This window comes from Nicrophorus vespilloides, unplaced genomic scaffold (genome assembly GCF_001412225.1).
Source record: "Nicrophorus vespilloides isolate i.1.1-1 unplaced genomic scaffold, Nicve_v1.0, whole genome shotgun sequence".
NCBI lineage: Eukaryota > Metazoa > Arthropoda > Insecta > Coleoptera > Silphidae > Nicrophorus > Nicrophorus vespilloides.
Window position 1 is genome coordinate 79,353 of NW_017100081.1, and position 24,102 is coordinate 103,454.

A 24,102-nucleotide genomic window follows, 5' to 3' on the forward strand; every position below is an offset into this window, starting at 1 on the left:
ATATTTTCATTTATTTATTTATTCTATTTTCATAATCATTGTTAACAAATATAATTAAACAAATATAATAGAAATTAAATGGACATTGTAATAACGGCTATGAATGCAGGAAATGTCTTACTTTTAAAAATATATAATATATAATATTAAGTAGTTTTATTAAACAATTAGGCTCCCAATGTTTTGTATGGCTTTTGTTTACTTTTGATTAAGTAGTTTAAATAATGGCTAATCATATTTGCACCAAGCTTCATACTGAAACGCATCATATTCGGCTTGAAGCAAATATTAATTAAATAATAGTAAAAAAATTGTACAAAATAACAACGAATAGGGTATTTATAATATTTTATGTATGTATAATATTAAACATAGTTATCGAAATAAAGTAATAATAAAAGAAAATAAGGACAGAAAACTTAAAATTAATGTTAATAAGCACTCAAAAGATTACCATATATTTTATATAAACAATAATGTCGAACACAGATCTTTAATGCTACGTAACACTTGCTTTAATTATCCCATGTATTTTTTATTTATTTTTTGTGTTTCTTTAATCATTCCATGTATGCACTAAAATATACCACCTTTACTTGTTTATTTATCTAAAAATGTATGTAAAAATTGGCTACACTTTACAAAAGTTTCCTCATACCCTCTTATACCTCATCACTCATGGTTTGCGTTTAATTTCCAATATTTTTTTTCACACCTTCCTCATCTTTATATATATTATATATAAAAAGTTCTTGTTGCATATGGCACAAAAATAAAGTATGAAATAAAAGAAAGCATACATGTCAAATTAGAGTTAAATTTCAGATAAAAAATCCAACTACCAGTCTTTTGTGTTCATTTGTTTTTCCCTATCAAACCAACAAATGACTAAATCTTGTTGCCAAGGCGTCTTCAAACATTCACGAACCAACGAAACGGAAAATTGATTATAAGCGACGACACATATTTCACATATTTATAGAAGAAATGAGACGTTTCTGTAATTAGTTTGGAAAACGGTTTTTTTTGGGCACCGAATGTGATGTATTTTACATATGCTCTAAAACGCCCTAACTAATTCATATTGTTTCCACGTCTTCCTTCTTCTGTATTCCGTATACTAAACTTGGCTTTGTACAAAAATTCATCTGTTATCCGAATATTCCCAATTAGTTTTCTTTCCCTATGCAAAATAATAAAACTAAATTCTACAGAAATTATAAATGTAAAATTAAAATTAGTTGTTTTTTTATTTATAATATATACTCAACCTATATACACGTAGATAACGCTAAAAATGGCCGATATCGTTCTCCCATCTAATAGATACCATTTAAAATTTCCAAACAAAAAATAAAATATATTATATAGAGCCTATCACCTAAAGAATTGCTGCAAACCCTGACTATACATACATAGTTCGAAACGATGATAAGAAACATTTACAAAATAATAGAAATTTTACAGTTTTTTTTTCAGACAAAGATTACAGTATTATTTAAATAGAAAAATCAAAGAGATTTTTTTTCCTATCAATATAATATCATAATCTTTGGTTTAGGCTCAATGTGCAAATCTTCCTAAGTACCCCTAAGCACTTAATTGTAATTAAATAGAAAAGATTTTTATTTCAATTTGAAAACATAAAATAAAATAAGATTAAAAACAATTAAAGGATATCACAAATATGTTTTTCTTTTTCATCAGCAATACGTCTACTTTAACTAATAAAATTTGATTTTTCAGAGATCTATGATAGATAATAAATAAATAGAATTTATCGAAAAATAAACAAAGAAACAATTAATCCAGACATGGACCTTCTCCAGTTGTCAGCCACTCTCTTCAAAACTTACAAAAAGGTTAATGAAGAATTTCCGAAGACAAACGAAAAACAATAAGTAGTTAAGTTACTGGAAAGGCTTAAATTGTTACAAACTATGTTTGTAAATGAAGTTTAATTTCCGTTATCTTTTCCTTTTTTTTTCTTTATATACATATAAAAATAAACGAAATTAAAAGAGAGAATAAAGTGATTTGAACCGAAGTGTCTGTTGAAGAATGTAAAGAGAAGTAGAAAACGGGACCACCAGGACCACGATTTGTTCTTACGTTCCTTTTGTGTTTTGTATCAGTCTTATTCGCAACATGACTGTTGCTGTTGTTCTAATCTCTCTTCCTCCAGCATGGCGTCCAATTCGTGTGTTAAATTGGTGAGCATATTGCCAATGTCGTTGAGCACGTCGACGGACTCCGTTCTTTGAGGGCGGCTGGCGGACGGAGGTTGCCTGTTTGGTGTCGGGGACGGATGTGGAGGCAACCCTGAACGTGGTTTCGCAGGAGAGAATTCGACGCCTCTGCTTCCAGCCCTCGTCCTTATCGTGCCGGCATTTTCATTCGCGAATGGCAGTGAATCTGATTCTGTGCTTGAACTCGACTAAAACCATAAGAAAATAAATAAATTTAGAAAATAAAGAACAAACTTTTGATGATTTTTAGTTTAACATACCTTAAAACTAGCATCAGAGCCGTTTCTGTGCTGCAACGCCAATGTGTTGATAAGCTCCTGTTCTTCAGCGCCCCACGATCTGGAAGAATTCATTTTTGGTGCTCCGGGAGGTGTGCCGGGAGCAGGTGGTGGCGGAAGCGGAAGATCGCCTTGAGCCTCCAAAGATATACTCAGACTATCGGAGCTGGGATAAGCCGGCAACGGTAACGGACTGGAAGTCTGGACGTGGTGGATCTCCACCGTTGTCGTCGTCTCGCCGCCCTCGCTGCACGAATCTAAACGCTTCGGTGGATTCGGTGGCATCTTCTTGCCCATAAGCGGACTTCCGTATTGCATCTGATACTTCGTGCCATCGATTATATCTCGCGCCAATGTTTTATATGGAGATTGCGGGGCCGTGTTAAATTGCGGCTTCTCAAAGTCCGGGAAGGATTCGCGAGCTTTCGCCTGTATTTTCGCTATCGGTCTAGGTCTGATGACACCTCGTGGTCGTGGTAAGGTGCCGCCGCCTTCGTACAACAATCCCGACTCGTTTGTGGGTGTTATATCACCGTCATCGTAGGATCTACGCCACGGCATCGTTTGTGGATAGTACATCTGTTGGGTTTGCGCGTTGTCCACGCTAAATGTGTGATGGGTTCTCTCGGTTGGATCCTCCAGCGACTCTAAAGACTTGCCTCTGCCTGTTCTAATCTGTAACAAACATTTGATATAAATATATAAGCCGGGCAATGAGGAGCAACTTGGACATCGATTACACATTTACACATATAGAGAAGTAGAGTAATAAGTGTAGGTTTAACTAAAGTGTATATTATACCTTGATGGGAACAATGTCAGTGCAAAACTGTATGTAGTGCGTGCCGGCGCCGGCAAGTTGTCGCGTTTGGTCCAATTCCCAAGGTTGGTGGAATGAGCGGAAGGTGCTGTGGACGTTCGGAACACCGGGCGATGACGGACCCAGGGGTGCGTGCACCACGACATCCTTTACAACAACAAACATGCAGCATAAGCGACTAGTCCTTACGTTTTTACATTTCGGTAATAACACTATGAACAGTCTCCGGAGTCTCAATTGCGATTACCACAAAATAATAATAACATAAATCATAAATAGAAAACCATGCGCTTCGGGGAGCGTGGGTGGAGATATACAAATAGATAAATACATAGATAGATAGAGAGACAGAGACAGAGAAAGGTAGATGATGAATATAATGTAAATCTAGTTTTGGTTTACCTGTTGAGTGTAAGATCTGTTCATTTCCGCCGTATTGAAACGTTTTCCCGCCCGAATGTCCTTAATCCTCTTAATCGCCAATATGATTTTTTTCTGATGGCCCAACTTCACTATACCAAACTCCTCCAAATCCTCCCATGTAAGCTGTGCTACATCGTCAACAGTGTGGTAGCCTTGATCCAAAAATGCAGGCTGATACTCCTCTAATCGCAACAATCTCAACCATTCTTCCAATGATCCCTGTAAACAGAAAAGAGTCAATTACGATATCGAACCAACGAATATTAATTGAACTACATACTGGTATATAATCGGGTAAATTGTCCGGCAAGTTGAGAGTCGCAATCTCGGACTTTAGGCGCTTGCGATGGTTAGGTTTCTTGATACCTATCGCCGTTAAATCCTCCGGAGTCATCCTGCCAATGGTGGGAAGATCGTAGCCAGCCTGTAGAAACAGCTGGATATATTCCTCGAACTGCAGCTCGACCAGCCAAGCGTGGATTATTTCTTGATCCTATCGTGGAACATCACCAAAAGCAAAACGTAATCAGCATATTGTCTAAATATTCAATCGAACGAGCGCTAACTTACCGAAACACCTTGCAGAATCATCCGTTCGATCCGACCCTGATCGGAACCAATCGAACACGAACTTAATGAGCACCTGGGGCTATTGGCCGATCCTATCGTGCTGCGCCCAGCCGTACTCAAAGGGTGGTAAGATGCCCTTCCGCTGTCCAAAGACGCCGTGCTATGTCTCGATCCCGAACCTGCACTGCCACTCGATGATCCGGGACTATCTCTTCCTGGAGACTGAAGAAGTACAAGTCATATTAGCATAACTATATTAAAAATACCACAGGCTAGTCTCTTACTTGGGTCATATCAATTCCTTGGTCTTCTTGGAGACTAAGCTGGTGGTGATAGTAGACTGCTGCCTTGTGGGTGAGGACAGCTCCCGAATGCGTTGTCGGAAAGGTGAACGAAGGCGGTGGGAAGACCGGTCCCGGAGATTTTCCGGTGCTTCCACTAACTGTGCTCCCATAATCCGAGTGATCATCTGTAAATAACCGTAAATACCATTTATAAAATGCAAAATATTTAGATTAGATTTGTTATTTTTCTAAAATCCAAATCGAGCTTTGACTACGCCCATCAATGGTAAATTTATGGTAGCTCAATCGATGACCGAATCATTTATGGTGAACAGACCCGTGAGAAACATGAGAATTCCTCGAATTATCGATCGCAACAACATAGGAGTAAAAGTTGAATAAATGTGCAGGTTAAATAACCTTCGATTTTCAATTATATCGTGAGAGTGAAAGCAGAGGAAATTGGCATTTCGTTAACCTTAATTAGGAAATGATGGGACATTAGCAAAATAGTTCGCATAACCAGGAAGCGAAGTCAAGAGAACAAAGGAGATGGGGCGAGCATGAATAAGCAAAGACTGCAAAACCGATGGTAAGGGATTTCATAAAAATACCTAACCGTCGTCTTCTCGTTGTCAACATTTAACAGCGCATCCAGAAATGGCAAAGTCAAGTCGAGGTTGCTATTGCCTTTCGCGGCGCCGTACAACTAAAACCATCCGCAAGAAGAATGCCGGCATTTATTTCTTTCGCTTTTTTTTTTCATTCCCTCTTCTGCTTCTTATTGCAATTCGTTCCTTTTTCATTCTGATCGCATCAAGTATTGCTCCGCTTCACTAAGGTCAGTGATGCAATAATTTCAGTGAATTGTAACGCGATACGCAATTACCACTCATCCATCAATTCATCTTGAGTTGGATATTTTTCTTTCTTTAGGAAATGCGAAAGATAGTGAGAAGTTAATCATCTTAATCAAAGACGCAGCTGAATGGATAAGGAAATTTCTAGTTATTTCTGAGGCTCTCCCGACCAAAAGACACGAACACACAAAGTTAGTAATTTAAGGAAAGTATGAGCTCGGATGATGAATGCGCGCCGCCTCGCAGTGACACTAATAAATTAAAATATGCAGATATCCGCCGCAGAGCGAAAACATGAAGAAGTCGTTTGAAATGATGAAGTGTTAAATGTAAATATGTATTGCAGTTGCCGTAAGTAAAGTGTGTGCTATGTACCAGAGCGAAAGAAAGAGAGACGAAGAGAGGAGAGATCGATTGAATGGGAGTGATTGAACTCCTAAAATTCCAATCAATAAATATATAACGAACGAACCAGTTTGACGCGTCTGCTGTAAGCGGCCATCTCCATACTTGGAAGGTCGTACCGTTAACATCTTTTTAACAATACAAAGAGTGCACCTGATTTCATTCACTCCCCTCTGAAAACCACCGCCTCATGTGTGTTGTAATTTGCGAAATTAACATCAAGCCATTTTTCGTCAGATTTACTACTCCTATAAATCAGAAGGAAATTAATTTTGAAAAAAAAACAAGGAAACAAAGTGACCATCCTTAAGAGGCAAACACTGAACGAGCATGCAAAATAAATCTTCTTATTATTGAAATTGCAAAATTAAAGGGTAGAAAGAACATTCTCTTTTCACAAAAATACGAGCGGAAAATAAATTGGCTGTAAATTTGCGATTGCAATAAATTTCCCTCGAAGAGTGCTTTTTTTCCTGGTGAACGGTAGCGTGACCATTAAGTCGCTTTAAACACGTCCTCCTTAACGAAACGAGAGAAAGAGTTTTGCCCTGCGGAAAGAGGAAAGTTCGCAACCTTGATTGGTTGAAGAAGAACACGAATGAAGGGGTCTCCATTCTTAATGAACACATCTATTAAAAATATTGATTTATTTTTATAGTGTCTGAAAGCTCGGAGCGACGCCGGAATACTAGAAAGCAAGGTAAATAATGAGCACTAAACGTTATCTCTACACGAAATCGATTCGATCGGAGTAAACATAAAATTTCAATTTCATCATCGGGTTAGGAGATAGTGGATTCGAGCCCACCGATCAAAGTGTCACAAATAAAAAAAATTCCTAACGATTGTCATTTTCGTCCCTTTCCTAGTCTCTCTTTTCTCTCCTTCGACATACTCACTGGTATTTTTTTATATTCAGGCGCCAAGGAAGATGCTTTATCTCCTTTTGGAATCACGTACTTGTGCGATTTTTTATTCTCAGACGTAGACGGTGTTATTAATTATTGAGCAGTCTCCGGGAAAATCATTTATTTTTCATCGCACAAGGGAAGGGAGTGCGAGGGCAGTGAACAGAAGACGATCAACCTTTTCAGGATTAGACAAATAGCCCAGTATCGCAGGCCATCGCTCTTTCACACTGCAATGGTGATTGATAATCGACCATTTCCATCGGACGTGTTGTTAGTTGAGCAGCAGCAGCAAAAGCACAGGCAGTCAGCCATCCAATCCAGGCAGGCCAGTTGCTTGCTTTCCACAAAATCTATTTACGAGCTTAAAGCCAGACTGACTGAATGCAGTGCACATTTTTTTAAATCAAGTGCGCACACACTCCGCCACCAAATAAATCACGTTCGAAGGAGGAGACGGGAATTCCTCCTCGATGTTTCAAATCTCTATCAATTCGAGACGATGAAATAAACCAATTGCATTAAACGCTTCTTCTTTTTTGCTGTATATACTTAACATTTTTTCAACATTACAACTACACTTATAAATCGTTGAAAGCAATTTAGTTTTTTTTTAAATAATATGTAATATCTTTCTAGTTTATTATATCAATCTTGATATTGATTTATAAGATATAGTAGAAGCTACGCTTGAAATTACTGTTAATACTCATAAGAACATGACTACTAAATATTGATTTGTCTAGAATATTCACGAAACTGAACTAGTGTGATAATCATTGTTCAATTTTTAGTATCGTTTAAATTTATATAAAAAAAATGTTTAATTAACTTACCTCTTGGCACTCCTGGTGGTTCAGAGGGAGCGAGGAATCCTGCGTCCTCTGAGGAAGCGTAACCAGCAGATCCGAAGGAACTTCCGGAATGCCTGAACTCGTGGGGTACGGCCGGCGGTGCGACCTTCTTGGCTGTAGCCGCCGGCTTAGGGGGCCGCGACATGCCGCCAACTGTAAAGATAGGAAAGAAACAAAGAACATTATTCACGTGCAACGATAATAGTGCAATTCATCGTACTTTATCCGCACCAAATTGCAGATCTTAGTCTTAGCAGCACCGAATGACTGATGGAAATACCCTCCCAAAAACATTCGAACAAACATATACGCAAAGCCAGCCCCAGGATAAGGTAATTCTGGGGCGTTGCTCGCCGTTCGCTCACACTCATACATTCGATCAATCATTCCGCATTTAAGCGATCAGGCGTGCATTTAAACCGGATTTGTTTATGTTTTGACTGCGCCTTGACACATTCCCGTCGAGTAAAATAAACCCCGAATTGTTATGGTTTAAGGTTCAAAACCTTACATTGTGTATTTATTTTTCGGGCACAATCCGAATTCATATATGCGAATATATCTGAATTATCGCAAGATATTACAAACAAAACGCGAAATCCATAAAAGAATTATCTAAATTTTAATAGATTGTGATTATTACAAGGGGCCATCAATCAAGTTTTGTATTGTTTGAATGTACATGAACTAGATATTCTAGCAAATCGTCTACGATCAACAAGTGTACCATACAAGTTGATGAAATCATAACATTTCATGCAGATATGACGTCTGGATTGTTGCAAGTGACAGGACATGAGAACTCGTTGGAATCCTTCGAGGAAGTAGCCAACAGGCGCTAATTAATGCGGGTTCGAGTTGAAAAAGTGCAGGTAATGGTGAGTGCAGTTCGGTAAACAAATTTATGAGCAATTGCGCGACAATTCCCCTGCGGTGCAATAAAGTCCAAGTGTCTTTTCGGTACACACAATGGGATAATTGCGAGAGGCGCCAGACACCGGTCTTAGATTTATTTACCTTTCACCGTCAGGTGTTAAGAGTGTCGGAATTTTCAATTTGACGGTCGCAGCAGCAACAGCAACGTCTGGTGCACGTGACGCAAGAGATGCTCGCCCACATTTGGTGGCTGGCGCCAATTTTACTTTCGATTTTGCTGGAAAAACTCGGCTCACGCTCACCAAGAGACTCGAGCATAAATAATACGCGTTGCATATCCATTATGAATATGTAACACGAAAAAATGCACAATGTGTGTGCATGTGTCTGTGCGCGAATCAGGTACGTGTGTTATGTATTTGTTTTAAAATGAAAGGTTGATGTCCATTTGCATATTATCGAACATATGGTTTTGAAATAATTCACTTCCTTTTTTGCTCTGTCCTTCTCTTCCAGCCCGGATCAGGTATAGCCCACACACACGGTAAGCCCAGAATTTACGTTCCCTTAAGCGCGCTGATAAAAATCCAACTTGATTACGATAACCGAATAACGAACATGTTGCATACAAGTCACTTGACTATTGCCTCTCTAAAACAAACTGCTTATGGTGTTGCAATTCCTGAGAGCAGATGAGAGTAACAGGAGCGTAGGTTGAGGATGTTTTCGGTCCGAGATTACTGCCAATAAAAGTCCTCATTAATTTAAGAAGGAAATTACCGATTTTATAAATTCTCAGCGTAGCTCGGTGGGCGTAAACGCTAAATTTACATATTTAATTAGAGCCACGTCTGCAGCGACAAATAAAAATAAAGGGTGGCCTCCTTACAGGAATATTAAATCCTTATGGTCGTCGTCGAAGGAAGAAATCCAAGGCAAGTACTTCGAATAAATCAATTAGACGAAACGCCATCCACCCACCCAAAAGCCTGCCAATCAACGGGATTACCTTGTTTAAACAATTAAAAACAGAGCGTCGCGACAAAAACGAAATTAATAAAGTTTTTAATTGCACTTATATACATATTTTTTTTATTGTATTACAAAGTCTCAAGTCGAAGGGGTTTTACGAAATTTAATTTCGGCGAGTTATGAACTGTGAACTAACTAAAATTTACAGTTAAAAAAGTAATTGATTTTATGGTAAAGTTGTTGGAACTTTACAACGAAGGACTCCAGGCGTCAATATAAATTATTAACTTTTTCAAAGCTTTATTGCCAATCCGTACAGCCATCAAAAGCTTTATTTTCTTGCATTCAATTTATACACTATGTTGTTTACGCAACAGCAACTCTAACGGATCATAAAATATTGAAGATTAATAATAGTTAATAGACATCTCCAAGAGATGGACATTCCTCTTGAAAATATAAAATAAGTCAGACCTATTAATTTACTATTACGTTTACAACTATATTTAAATATAATAATTATTTGTGATAATAATATTGAATATTATGTCGGATATAATGATAAAGGGACACGGATATAATGATTAATGCAATTTATATCAATTTATATTAACAACGGTCTGAAACATAAATATTAAATAAATATGAACATGGATAAAATGATTTAACTAATAATCCATTTTAAATTGTAATGAAAATTTATAAATCGGTATAAATGCATGGTTTTAATTATTGAATGGGTAAATGTTTGCATTTATATATAACAAAACTAATTTCAGCAATTAATATGGCTTTTAAACAATTGTTGTAATAGTATTTTTAATATATACTTATTTATTCTTGGTAGAACAAAATTTCAAAATATAAAATTTGGTGTGTTTGAACTACATTCACACCTTTAAACCAGGTAATCAATTTAAAGTGATATCATTAAAATATTGAATGTGTAATTAATACGATTTACTGATGAATTATGTAGTGCGTTATCTATTGATATGAGTAGCATTGAATATCAGGGTTTTTTTTTGAAAGAGTGATCATAATGTGTATATTGGCACGGTGAGCATTGTCGGAGGTAATTTATGTCCGGCAGTCGACCGAACAAGGAAGCCGTTCGCAGTTTCTTTCACCTCTCTTCTTTTATTTTCGTTCCAGTCCAAACTGGGGACCGCGTATAATATATTAATTAAATCTGGCTCCCTCTCGAAACCGTCATACCGGAATGATTAATTAGAGTAGCTGAACATGTAAATTGTTCCCTCTTATCGGTACATGCCTGCACGTATTCATTACAGCCGCTAACACCTCCGTGTACGCATTCCAGCAATTGACTCCTGCGGCTGGAGAAGCCAACCATGGCGCGATACCATACATTATGCAAATCCCATAACCCATTCCAGCTGAAAAAGTAAGAAGTGCCATATTGATTTATCTATGCGCATGCCATATTGGTGCATGTATGCTCAATAAATAGCATGATCATATTTCTATGCTCTCTCTATCTCTCTCCTGTTGCGCCACGGATAATATTCGGGAATTTGTTTGGAATGAGAATGGCAACAAGGATGCGTGTCTGCAATATGTCTTAAACACATGTCAGAAACAAATGGGAATTAATTAAAATGTTTAATGCAAGAAGGGAGGAGGTCGTGACTGTAATTCCATTAATGTAGGTGGGCGCCCGTTGATGCAGAGAGCAACAGAAGTACAAAACATAAACATGGCATAATCGCAGAAACAACGTTTCTCGATGAATATGCATTATTGCTAATAGCCCCTTCTTCCCCAGCTCGAGCCTAATTTGAATCCGTAACGATCGCAACGACCCCGAAAATGAACAAAACTCAAGCGAGACACGCACACACCTCCAATAATCGTTTAAAACGAAAATAATTCGCTCTCGGATGGAATTTAATCTCGATTCGAGAGGGGCCCAAATCCCTGCGCGCCCAACTAAATTCAGCTTATGTAACTGCTAATTACCCGGCGCAATAATACTAAAAACCAATTGACTTGTTCCTTCCCTCCGCCTACTATGAGAAACAGAAAAGTGTTGAAAATACCAAAGAGAAAACGGAAAAAATGAAAACGAATACAAACGGACAAGGTAAAAATTGCGCAAGCTATAAATACTCGGTCAGGGATCTACAGTGGGCCGATGCCTGACTAGATAGGAGGCATTGGTGCCTACGTTATATTTCCTTAATAGTAGACCATTTCATTAGCATTTCATTCATAAATAAGTTTATTGATAAAACGCATTTATATGTATCCCAGCCTCATTCCATTCAGTCTGAGCGCTAGAAAAGTGAGCAGCTAAAGGAAAGGGTAATAACGAAAATGAATGAGATGGGCGCCTCTCGCGTTTCTTCAGAAATCCAGACTAATTACATTTTTTAAAAAACAAAACCGGTATTCCTCATGTGAATCCATTACATATTCGGACACACACACAAAACGTTTACAGAAAATAATTGCCACAATTAAATGGGTTATTTATTTGTTTACGTCATGTCCATTTCGCATTACGAACAAAAACATGAACTGGTTTAGAACATAATCACACATGATTGCTCCAATATTAAGTACAAGAAAGACCTCTTTTCATTATTAGTCTCCTCAACAATTCTAAAAACTCTAACAGATAGATACATTAATATAATCAACATCCTCTTAAAGAATATTACATCATTTACTACTAATCGATTACTAAAAATGAAAATATCCGCCAATTAGATAATTAGAAAGTAAACAGATATTCATATTTCTTGGATAAATCAAGCAAAGAGTCGTGATAACCTCTACGAAACAGTTATTCCAAAGTTAACATTTCATTCAATATCTGGAAAGTACGTAAGAAAGTAACAAATACAAAAGAAATAATAGTTGATCATATTTCTAATAATCTCTATCATTTCAATTAAATCGATATTTTAATGTCATATCTACAAAAATAGAATCAACAAAAACAAAATATATTCACTTTCAATATGACCATTTAAAGAATATTACATAATTTGTCAGAAATTATCCGATGACATTTTGAATGTAAACAGAAGTTACAAATGTATTTTTTTTTGTCTAGAAATCGTATAATTTGTCGTTGTGGCCTTTACAATAAAAATAATTATACATAAAATAATTTTCCTCAATTATTCTTAGCTTAACATTTCCCGGAGAAAAATAATAAATGCAATAAAGAAATCTTAATGCCACGTCCACAAAAGTAGAATCAACTCGGATTTCCTGGAACCACAATTCCAGTAAAAGCGAAACATTGCGTGATCACCATTACACCCACAAAACTTTCCAAGATGAATGAACATGAATGTACCCGATTACAATTTTTTGTGTGTATATTTTAATTAGATCTGCACATTGACTTCATCTACAACGTTAATATCTTAGATTTCCCATTAGATGCGCATCGGACTTTATGGTGAAACACCCTCCTTTTGCGAGTTCTAGCGCAATCCGATATATTTTATAGAATCCCAAAAGGATGGTACCCTCGGCCCGTTATTTATTGTTTCATTATGTTTTTATTGTTATGAACCTCCTAAAATCCTTTTTAATCTAAACCATTATATTTTATGGAGGCTCGGTTGATGTCTGTGTTATCAAAAAAAAATGCACGAGTATAAATTTTCTAACAAAAAAAAACGAAGAAACCAAAACTACAAGCTATTAAATATCATATAATGGCTTCGGCCGCAATAAATACTTTGGCCCCCCCATTTAAAAAAAATCGCAGGTATACAACAAAAGAACCTTGGGAAACGTTGGTGGTTTCTTTTAGTTGTATTTTTTTTTTGCTTTTAGGTCTCCGAATTTAGAGAATGAAACCTTATATCCTTATTGAACTTTGAATAATGGTTGGAGCGATATATTGTTTTCGTATTTGTAAACATCATTAGCTGGAGCGCAAAAGCAGGCATTGGTAACAACTCGGTGTTACGCAAGACACACAGCAATGACATAACAAGCTATGATACTAAACTTGACCTATATGCATCGAGCATACATTTAACGTTGCCTCCTGTGTGCGTGTGCTGCAGTGCAGAAACGATAGATTCAGACCATATGGAAATCGAAATCACGATCAAAAGTAGATGGACGGAAAGTAAAAGTTAACGACTACACAAAATTAATCTAATTGTAAAACGAAATTAGTTATTAGTTTATTAACCTCTTCGAAACTTTGTTTTGTTATTTCTGATGCGTCATCGGTAACAAATATTTACGAAATGTAATATTTTGTGCTGACAGGAAATTGCTCAAATTGCCAAGTCATAGATCATACATATATGTGAGAGCCGAATTGTATTGGATCCATTAAGCGACTCCTCTACGTTATTATTTTGTAATAGAGGGATAACTGTGTAGCTGTGCGAAGTGCGAAACGGAACGGTTTTCCATTACGTGGAATCGATAATGGAATCATCATTGGAAAACGAAACGGCGGCGGCGGCGTCGCCCCGTTTTGCAACACATAACCAGTGGAACCATAGCACGAGAGGCGGAGAAGAGCTCTATTCCCTCTTATCCCTTTTTGCATCCGCATCACAATTGTGTTTGTTATCATTCGTGCACACAATAACATCACAATGATGAATGGGATATGGTGTCTAGACTCGTTCACTTTCCCCTGAATGCACGTAAATTCATTAAAATAATACAACACTATTTGCTGACTACGGTATACTCTTATACTACAGCAGACGAAATGAGTAAATCACCATCTCATTCTGCTACCCCAAGTCCATTGTTTACTATTAATTCCGCACCCCCTTGATTTCGTTATTTGCGCACGCAAAATATGTTTTCATCCGCTCCCCTTGCGTTACGAAAAATTTTACGAAGAGCAACGTTTTCCCTAATTAATGAATGGAATATTAATGACATCGAACCGAAGCTCAGTTCCAAAAATACGAACTCATTTTTTCAGAAACCTATTCATCAAGCTGCATATCTTATATCATTCACTAATGATACACAATCTGCATGTTTTTGAAATATCAATTTGAGATGTTGAAAAAAAAACGTCATGTTACTTATTAATCTAACAAGTTTTAAATTCTGAAATGAAAATCTTATATACGCTGTAACTCGATTCATAGTTAATCTAAATTATATAAGTGAATGAAAATTAAATTGATACGTTAAGCATCCTTAATTCTATCCACAGACCTTCTTTTATGGCATTATAAACGCGATCCTTGAATTTCATCGAAGAAGACCTATATAGATGTATGTATGTAGGCAGGGAGTAGTGTATGAAGAAGAAAGTGCAGCTTCGCCAAATCCAATAACTTTATATAGCTTTCCTGTCGAGCGTGCAGAACGCTAACTGAATTCATTTACTGTTCAAGAGCACACCACTTTAAAGAACGATAAAAAGAAAGAACCTCAACTTGCTGCTGCTGCTCGCTTGCTGCAGCACCGCCCATAGCAAACTGAACTCTAATTCTTCAAATGAAGGCCGCCGTAGTATGGGCTTGCAGTCAAGCACCTTGTACGCATATCCATCCATACACACACACACTCCATCCAACTAACTACATATTGTATTATGGAATAGGAAAACAAGAACAGATTGCCCAACAACTCCCAATGCTCTCCTCTACTTCTTCTTGTTCTTTTAATTACAAATACCTGTCGGGTTATTTAAACAACCCAATTAATAATGCATCATTAAAAAAACTTTCGACTATTTGGTTAGCTTCCAATTTAATGACTGCCATCAAAGCGAAGCCATCCAAAGAAGCGTTTGCATTCAAACACCGGTTTTACATTATTTAGCACTCGAGCAAAGGTTTATTTTTTTCGGTGTAAAATTAAAGTTGGAAAGGGACTTTTTAACACAACAATCACGAACATCTCAAGTCAATTTGCTGCTGCTGCGAAGGTGATGTCGGGACATTAACGGTGTTACTTTTCACACACATGCACATTCGTTTTAACACACCACTCTCTTCTCTCCTGCAGACACTAAACTCTCGTTTACCATCCATTCTGTTTATCCAAGTCTCGCATTTGTGCAAGACCGAAGAGGTTTATGTAAAGTTGAATCGTTGCCAATATTATATATTAAGGAACTGGCAAGAAGAGGGTCGTGCACCGGGCAGAACAACACCAGCTGGATGGAAACAATTTTACGATTCCGCTAAAAGACGACAGGACGAGGAGAATGGCGAAAAAATGTTCCATGCAAAGTAATAATTCAGTTTTCTACAGATTGGCTAGATATTATATAAAATACTTAAACAATAACTAGGTATTACGACTAGGTAATGTATCATTAATATTTATTGTTAACAATTATACAAAATGAATATCAATCAGAAATGGTTTCAAGGTAATGATTTAAAAGGCTCGTTTTAAGACAATGCCCAGCCCTGTGCCGCTCTGTAATTATTCTTTCTCGAAGGGTAAGATGATATGTCTTCTAATAACGTCTTGCCATGCTGACATATACCACACGGGATTTATACCCCTTTAACTACTATAATTAATATTTTTGTTAATAGATCTTTTCCAATTACCATATAATTAATTTGGTTGTTTGAAATGGGTTGTGGCTAGAATGAGATCGGTGTCAGCATTAATTTAGACTGCTGGACATCCCAGGAAGTAAGTAAACTACAGTCGCCTGGAAGTGACGGCAATCCTATTATTTCACGAGGAGAAAACGTTTATAATAGTATATAGTACAAACTCTGTATACGGTTTGTCGCATGGGATTTTCTTATCGAAAAAGGCTAATGTATATCGCGAGAACTTTGTACCAGCAACAACGCCTCTTTTACCATAAAGAAAGAGCAATCAATTTGGATTAGCGCGTGACTGAAACAAAAGAGAAATATGTAACACTCACGATTCAGCAGATTTTTCCAGCTTCCGCTGATAACCTTGATGTATCTATTGATGGTCATCGGAGCGTTGGAGTTTATCCTGCCGCTCTTATCCAGATTCCCATCGGAGTGGCTTCGTATCAGAGAAACTTTCCCGTTCCTGCACCTCCGCAAAGAGCCCGTCACCGTTCGCGCACTTTCCTTTGCCTTCCTGCACGGATCTTCCGTTAGCAGGATGACGATCTCGTCCTCAGAAGGATCCCGGAAGCTGTGATAGGTCGACGAAAGCAAACTCTGGCTGTGCTTGCGGTTCCTTTGCTGCTGCGACGCCCCCGACAGCAAAGACTTCTTGTTCGGAGGCAAAGGCGGCGGACCGAAGCAAATTGTCGCCATTGTTTATCTCTAAAACACTCCTCTCTACTTGCTGCCTCTTGACTTTCAGTAATCCAAAAAAGGAAAGGATTTGATTACAGTCTTAGGACATGACACTTTCAGTAACTTTGTTGCTTAACGAAGCGAATCTAAAAGAATACGATTGAGTTGTGTAAGAATTATTTTTGCTTTTTTTTAATTCATCTGCAAGTATTTCCACGTGTGGCTGCGCTTATTAAAAGAAGATTAAGTTATAAACATCCTTTCCGTGCAGTCATTACAGACGCTTCGGGAATTTGTCTTTTTCATACCTAATTTTCTACCAAATTATGATGGACTGCGATTGTCATTTACTGGAACCTCATTAAAATATTACCCTAATGACATTTGAGGGATGAGGTTTAAAATAAAACCGCCCATTTTTAAAATAAATGCTCTTCATCTTCGAAAGTAGTTTCAGTTTCATCTCCTCTATCTTCGTTTACTTTTTTACATCCTTTTTTTGTCCCGTATTTTGACGGAGGCGAAGAGCGGAAAGAGACTATTTTTAATCCACCAGAAAGGTTGGCGGCTGACTTGCCGCATGATGAATATACAATTTATGACAAGCCCATTCCAAAACGAACGTTAATTTGCGATCGAAAACAAATTCCCTGTTCCAATTATCCGCAAAACATCACTCATCCGCAAATTGATAACGAAATAAGCGCTGACCGCATTAATCAACCCAAAAAACCTGCGTGCATTTCGTGTTCACCTCCTGTTTGGGTTTTTATTTATACCAATTGCACAGCAATCGCGCTCGATCAGCAGAAATAACGGTATTTATTGCATCATTGATTCTTCTATTTCCATAAAATCAATTAATAATAGTTTCCATCCAACATTATTTACGATAATCTAGATAATGTCAAAATGACATCCAAACCTATGTTTGATCGAATGACCTAAATAGTTACAATTCTCTCAATGCATATGCGCTTTGAAAAATAATCCATCATTGTTCACAAAGTTGGGTAAGCGCTGTTAGTTTGTGACTCAAGGAAGATGTGAAGTAATATTCGTTTGTTGGGCGGAAATTATGCGAAAATCTCCAACAAGGCTAGGTGATGTTTATGATAATATACACTTGACTACTAATATATTTAGTTCCTCGTACAATTGACAATTTAAATATTCAGCAATCATTGTGTGCCGGCCGGCAAAAGAAAAATCTAAGCATCGACACTTTACCATATTAAATGCTGCGTTTTAAAGCTTAAAAGAAGTAAGAAATTTATAACCATTCTATCATTTCAATATAAGTATATGCGATTATGTAAGCTACCGGTAGTCGGATACCATAAAGTAGAAATTATGAAACACCACATTAAACTATTCAGGCACCATATGTTAACAATATTCGACCATTGATAAATCCATGCATTTCTGTTGTTTTGGTCCGTCTATTTTTACGGGGAAATAAGGGTAAACAGAATACAACAAGGTTTAGCTCTGAAATTACAGGAAGTAAGTGCTCTCTTAAAATATTACTAATTGGTTTCTAAATATATAAGCGGCCGTCTCTAGGAAACATGTGTAGTAATTTACGAGGATGCGCTGTGAAAAGAGAGGATAATGCGTCGGGCGACGTTTTGTGTGGTCTCTTGATGGCACCACCCTCGCACTCGTACTACGCCCAAACATCCCTCAAGTTACTACCTATTGTTCCAGAGGGTTCATTTCTGCCCAATTTCGGTCGTTATCAAATTGTTGATAACGCGCAATACAAGCGCAGTTGTAATTAATATTCACAATTTAAAAGCTGCTGTGTTCGGTCGCAGCAGCAGCAACCACCGCCGCTCCTGCGGCCGCCGCCGCCACTCTTCAACGGCCCACACGCAAACAACGCGTACACAATTTACATCACAATGATACAATGGGGACTCTGAACAAAACACTATTAAATCAGCGTGTAGTTTAATTTATTGCCTGAAATTATTTTAATATTTATTAAAGGAAAGAAATCTATTACCAGATGAACGAAAGAATCGTGGTTAATTGAAATTTCACGGTACAACGTGACCATCCCACGCGTGAAACATCTGTGCTTTATTGATACTAAATGGTAATCTTTGTATTTCGAATCAGAAACAATCGACTTATTTAACAATTTAAAAATAAACTCCTACAATTGTTTTTTTTTAATAATATTGTAGATTTTTGGAAATCTATTAATATAAATGATTATAAAACTTTAGCATAAATTTAAATAGAACTTGAAAATAGAAGAAATATTGAAATTCTCAGTAAATAAAATAGAAATTCTGATTCAATTACAAAGCGTTAACATTCTTGAAACTTAAAGAAAAATAAACTTGTAATCTATTAATTTTAATAATAATTCAATTATGATTATAGTAAAAATGTAATTAGGAATCTCCTTACAAAAACAAACTTAGTTATTATTTTAAGTAGAAACTTTTCATTTACCAGTTAAAAAATAAATAAATAATATGAATTAAATTTCATGGACCACCTTGGAACGCACACGCAGAAGGTTAAGAACCTATAATTTCTTGAAACAGTTCACTTGGATTGTATAATTAAAATGTAATGGTCCATCAAGAATACCCACGTTCGATCTTATTATTTAAGTTTCCAGAGACTTGCATATTTTATTAAATGAAATAATTTAAAAACAAATTTTAATTAAATTATTTACTATATAGAATTGCGTGTGCAGTTGAACTTGAATTCTATTAATACTACTCTTATCTTCCATTTATTGCATCTTCTGTTTATACGAAAATGAAACATTTTGCGTGTTGATTGAATTTTAATGGTTTTAAATTTTACATTTTGGTTGCAATTTACGACCGAAGATATACGAGTTTTCATCAACGCACTAAATTCGTTAACCGTATATCCAGACATAAATTTGTTTTTTTTTTGTAGCAGTTAAGTTGGATACTTAACATTACTGAATCCTGATGATATTAGTTTTTAAATAAATCAAAGGATCTGATATAAATTAAAGAATAGTAGGTCTTACACTGAAACTTGTATTAACACAAGTAGATTATAATAGTATTATTATGAAATTTATTTGTTCAATTATGTTGACGTGATATGGAAATATATAAATATGTCTGTTAGGTGTACAAACTACTACTGTAATTAGTAGTACTGTCAATAATTGTTAATTATAGTTTAAATATAGTAATTTAGTGTAAATGGTAAAACAAAATAATTGTGGGTGGGTTTGCTGATAATGTAATGGCGATTTCACGGGGGTTGGGCGCGTTAATAAATTAAATGGAGAATTTTAACGTCTGGCGCGTGAAGCCGGCGGTGATTTATTGCCTTTTATGATTGATTAAAGGAAAAGACTCCCCGATGGGCGAGCGAGGTGTTCCTGAGCCACCCGCGCCGCCCCTTCGTCTTCTCCACGCAATATCTTGGACGACCCATTTCCGATAGAAACTTTAATCAAGTATAAATAGAGAGGCGGTCTTCCACGGGTGAATTTATTTAAATGCGCAGCAGCCGTCGTTCTCCTCCAAAAGGGCTGGGACCTCTAAATTTAGCGCAGCCACAGCACGTGTTTAAAAGTTCAACAAGGTAAATTAACCAAACCGTCGGCCATTTTTTTTTCGTTTGTTTTCGTTTTGCTCGCTTTGTGTTTTCTTGTTCTGTATGCTTCCTTCGTCCCCTTACCATTGCGGTCTTATATTTCTGGAGATGTTAATGAGCGTTATTTCAACGGCGTCTCTTGAGGCAGACAAATTTATGGTCCGACTGTTTTTTCGTCTCTTTCTCTCGCTTAAGAGCTGGATATCAAAAAGAAAAAACAATATACGAGACACACCTACACTCGAACGAGGGAGAACAATAAAAGGGGCACTTAGGGATCGCACAAGGGTGGCGAAACTTCGCGGTGGGTTTATTGCCGGGGTCGTGCACAGTTTAGGGGTGGTAGGTGGTTGTGATTTTTTGGCGCTCAGGTGCAAATTGGGGTGGAACGTTCATCTGGCGTCGCGGCCGCGACTATTGTAAAATGCGGCCCGAGCCAAGATATGAGTTGGTATCCCGAAACCCACGTGAATTGCAAAGCAACAAGACGAATACTGAAGGAATTCGCCCACCTGTTAACTCTCTCTTGGTTGGGCGCGCGCCTTCATTTCTCTCTCTTCTCTCTCTCCGTCCCAGGAAAATAAGAAAAAAGCCATCACCACCACCGACCACAGCAAGAAAATTAAGTAAAGATTGCGGAGAAGAAAAAAACTTCGGTTCTGCTAATGCTTATTACCATCCAACTTGATTGAAAAGCATTGGGTTTTTTGCGATGGGATGGGAGTCGCGCGAAGCACCCACGCGGACAATCAGGGAGAATAATTATTTAACAAGCCCGACAACACAGTTCACATCAAAACCAGATTGCAAATCGAACAAACTTAAAAATAGCCGCACTTTCATAATCACTCCACTTTCCAGAATCCTTCGATCCGGCAAACCCAGACGCAAGAAGCGCAATTGGGTTGTACAAATACTCTTTATTTTACTATAAAAAAAATTGTTCGCTCTTCGTATAATATTTATAGAATTTAACTGCCTGCGTTTTCGCTATTTACACGAAGCCGAAGTATTTACTTTCTGGGATTTATTTTCAGGCACCTGTGTTTATGTATTGCACAAAACCGCAGCGCCTGAAACCGGAACGTCGAGCTCCTTCCTTTTCTATGCATTTTCGTACGCAACTGCAACAACAATTTACCTCAACTAATGAAATGTAAATCACATGATTCATATAGCCGGAACGCATCATCATGATCCATCGGCTTTCGCACAGTAAAACACAGTGTCAGGTTTATAATCAGAAATATTACTAATCTCCCGGCGACGCCTCTCGCATTAATATGCATGATTTAACAAACGCGATGCATTTTGAAACTTCCTCCCACAATTCCGAATGCGCATTGCGAAAAGCGAAACGTTTCCGTTCATAAATTTCATCCTGCATAACCACCCATACAACATCAACAAACAATAATTACAAAGCGTTTCTTTTCTTTTCTTTTCTTCTCTTCTTAACCCTTCCCAAATCGCGTGTGCAAGCGCACTCCGAAAAAGGCGAAAAGACAATTAAAATCAGCAACGCAGCCTTCTGCTCTGCACCGTTGCATAATGGACCTTCAGTTTAATTAGTCCAATTCGACTGAAATATTTCAATTTCACTTCGAGTGAAAGCCAGCCCGGAATCGAAAGAGAAAATGAAACTGCGCGAAAAAATGCTGATAAAAATAATTACATGTATGTGTAATGTTTACCCTGTGAATAAGGAAATAATTAATTGAAAAGCTCTACTCGTCACGAGTAAATGCAAAATCTAAATTTAAATGACTAACTCTATGAAATCTAATTTTAACTGCAAGCAACGTTTTGGTGCAGAAACTTAGATTTAAAACTTAAAATCTGTGTGTATTATTTCTTAGGAATTATTTTATGTAACGACAATAAATAGCAGCGAAGTACCTAAGGTCGATAACCTATACGAACATGCGTATGAATAGAATTAATTTCATTTATACATTCACATCTTGAATTGCTGTTTATAGTGTTTTTCTATAATTGAATTTATTTTATTACTTTCGTTTGAGAAATAAAATATATTTTATAGTTATTATATTATAAGATAATATTAAGTCATTTATGGTTGAATATATATTTCAAAAATAGTTTATTTAAATGATTCTAGGATTACTGTTTTATGGCTATTGATTTGCAATTGGTATGGAAATATGAAACTTCTTTCATCTGCGTCATAAATTTAATTATTGCTGAGCAGAAATGTATATTATGTTAATTAGGTATTTGGGCAGCCAAATAATTTCCAATTAAAGTTCCACAGCGCACGATGAACTTTAATTGATGTAACAAGATGTGAAACCACACGTGGAAATAACTTAATGTTCTCAGATACTGATGAAAGCAATTACCACGAGTGAAAATTAGCGTTTTCCTTGGGTCTGGGTGGTTGGGAAAAGTACCATTTCAATATTTCCAATGTATCGATGGTACGTATTGATTGGATGCGTTGATTCAAGTTCCGATTTTCAGGTCATCCAGGTGGAAATGCACAGATGTGTGTATACAAATATACAAAGCGCGAGCTACGAAGACGTGAAGCACGAGAGCACCACGCGAAAGGAGAGGCGCGACTGAACTGCTCTTGCTGCACTAAAGTCTCCGCCGTCTCGTTGAAACGCGCACCAAACAAAACGCCAAGAGGCCAGTGCTGCTGGCAATTAAAGGTTACACAATGGCTCTGTATGATTCACACTAGTCGCTCTGCTACTACTTTACTCTTCCAGACGGATTGAGAGTGTCCTGGATGGCAGGGGATTAGGGGAAAAATCTAAGAGTTTGCCATTCGACTGAAACGCTAATCGGTGGGGAGGAAGTTGCCGCATACTGACTGACATGGCGTATTACCATGAATGTATTTCTATATTTACGAGATCACATAAAACTGCATAGATCAATCAAAAACATTACGCGCTCATTTTTATAGGATACAATGAGTCATGCGAGGAAAGAATTGCGTACTTTCACCAATTTCCACGGGAATCAATTTCACCGAATTCAGCGCAAAGACAAAAGAAGACTATTGTGATAGAGTGGTTTTCGGTGTGGGTTGATTGCAATCTTATAAAGAGCCAATTGAGGTGCATGCATCCCATTCCCGCAAAGTAGACAGTAACATCTTTATATGCATATATGTGAGCACTTTCTACAGCGTCCTCTCTTCTTCTGCCTTTTGTGCAATCCCCGAGATTATACCATTAATCAAATAAGATTGCAGCTTACGTATAAATCCTGTAACCTTCGTAGTCTCTCCTCTCCTCTTTCAGCCGTCGTCGTCCTTTTAACCCGAGAGAAATCTACTTTGCTAAATGAAAGCGAAGTATTGAAGAACAGAATAAAATAAAAGGCGAGGACTGAAAGAAAGAAGATGCGACCACCCACAATGATACTTTTTATTTATATGAATATATAACCAATAACTATTGAATGATCAGCGACGTATCAATTTCAAGTTTTGTAATTGAGCGAAAGGAGAAACAAAAAGGCTTTCTCCTCGCTAATTCTTTAGAGACGCAGTAAACGTATCTCACTCCTGGTGTTGCGAATGAAAACGTGTGTATGCGTATTTACCAGTGCGATATATAAATAATATTACGGTGCTCGAAAACTTAAAGGTCATTGCATTGTACACAAACGTTATTTTCCCGGGGCCTTAAATCAACAGAAAGGTCAGAGCCCCTGAAATGATACTGAAAAAAAATATGCTATATATGTCAATTGAAAAGTCAAACGCTCGCTTTTCCTCACTCT

At 37.1% G+C, this 24,102-nt stretch overlaps 1 protein-coding gene across 6 annotated transcripts in view; it reads right to left on the reverse strand.

Moving 5' to 3' along the window:
- Positions 1–1,743: 1,743 nt before the first annotated feature.
- LOC108566946 (caskin-2) overlaps positions 1,744–24,102 on the reverse strand; it is a 209,636-nt gene continuing 187,277 nt past the window's right edge. For 3 of the 6 annotated variants that reach the window (XM_017927099.1, XM_017927097.1, XM_017927098.1), the window contains 8 exons: positions 7,634–7,804; positions 4,625–4,809; positions 4,341–4,562; positions 4,051–4,263; positions 3,750–3,989; positions 3,330–3,494; positions 2,510–3,202; positions 1,744–2,437 (listed from right to left, as the gene is read on the reverse strand). In XM_017927099.1, coding sequence (XP_017782588.1) covers positions 2,138–2,437; positions 2,510–3,202; positions 3,330–3,494; positions 3,750–3,989; positions 4,051–4,263; positions 4,341–4,562; positions 4,625–4,809; positions 7,634–7,804 — 2,189 coding nt within the window. In that variant the 3' untranslated portion in view covers positions 1,744–2,137. Of the gene's footprint in view, positions 2,438–2,509; positions 3,203–3,329; positions 3,495–3,749; positions 3,990–4,050; positions 4,264–4,340; positions 4,563–4,624; positions 4,810–7,633; positions 7,805–7,871; positions 7,892–16,376; positions 16,875–22,703; positions 22,951–24,102 lie in introns of those variants that run through there. The other 3 variants (XM_017927095.1, XM_017927096.1, XM_017927100.1) reach the window with 3 other exon arrangements.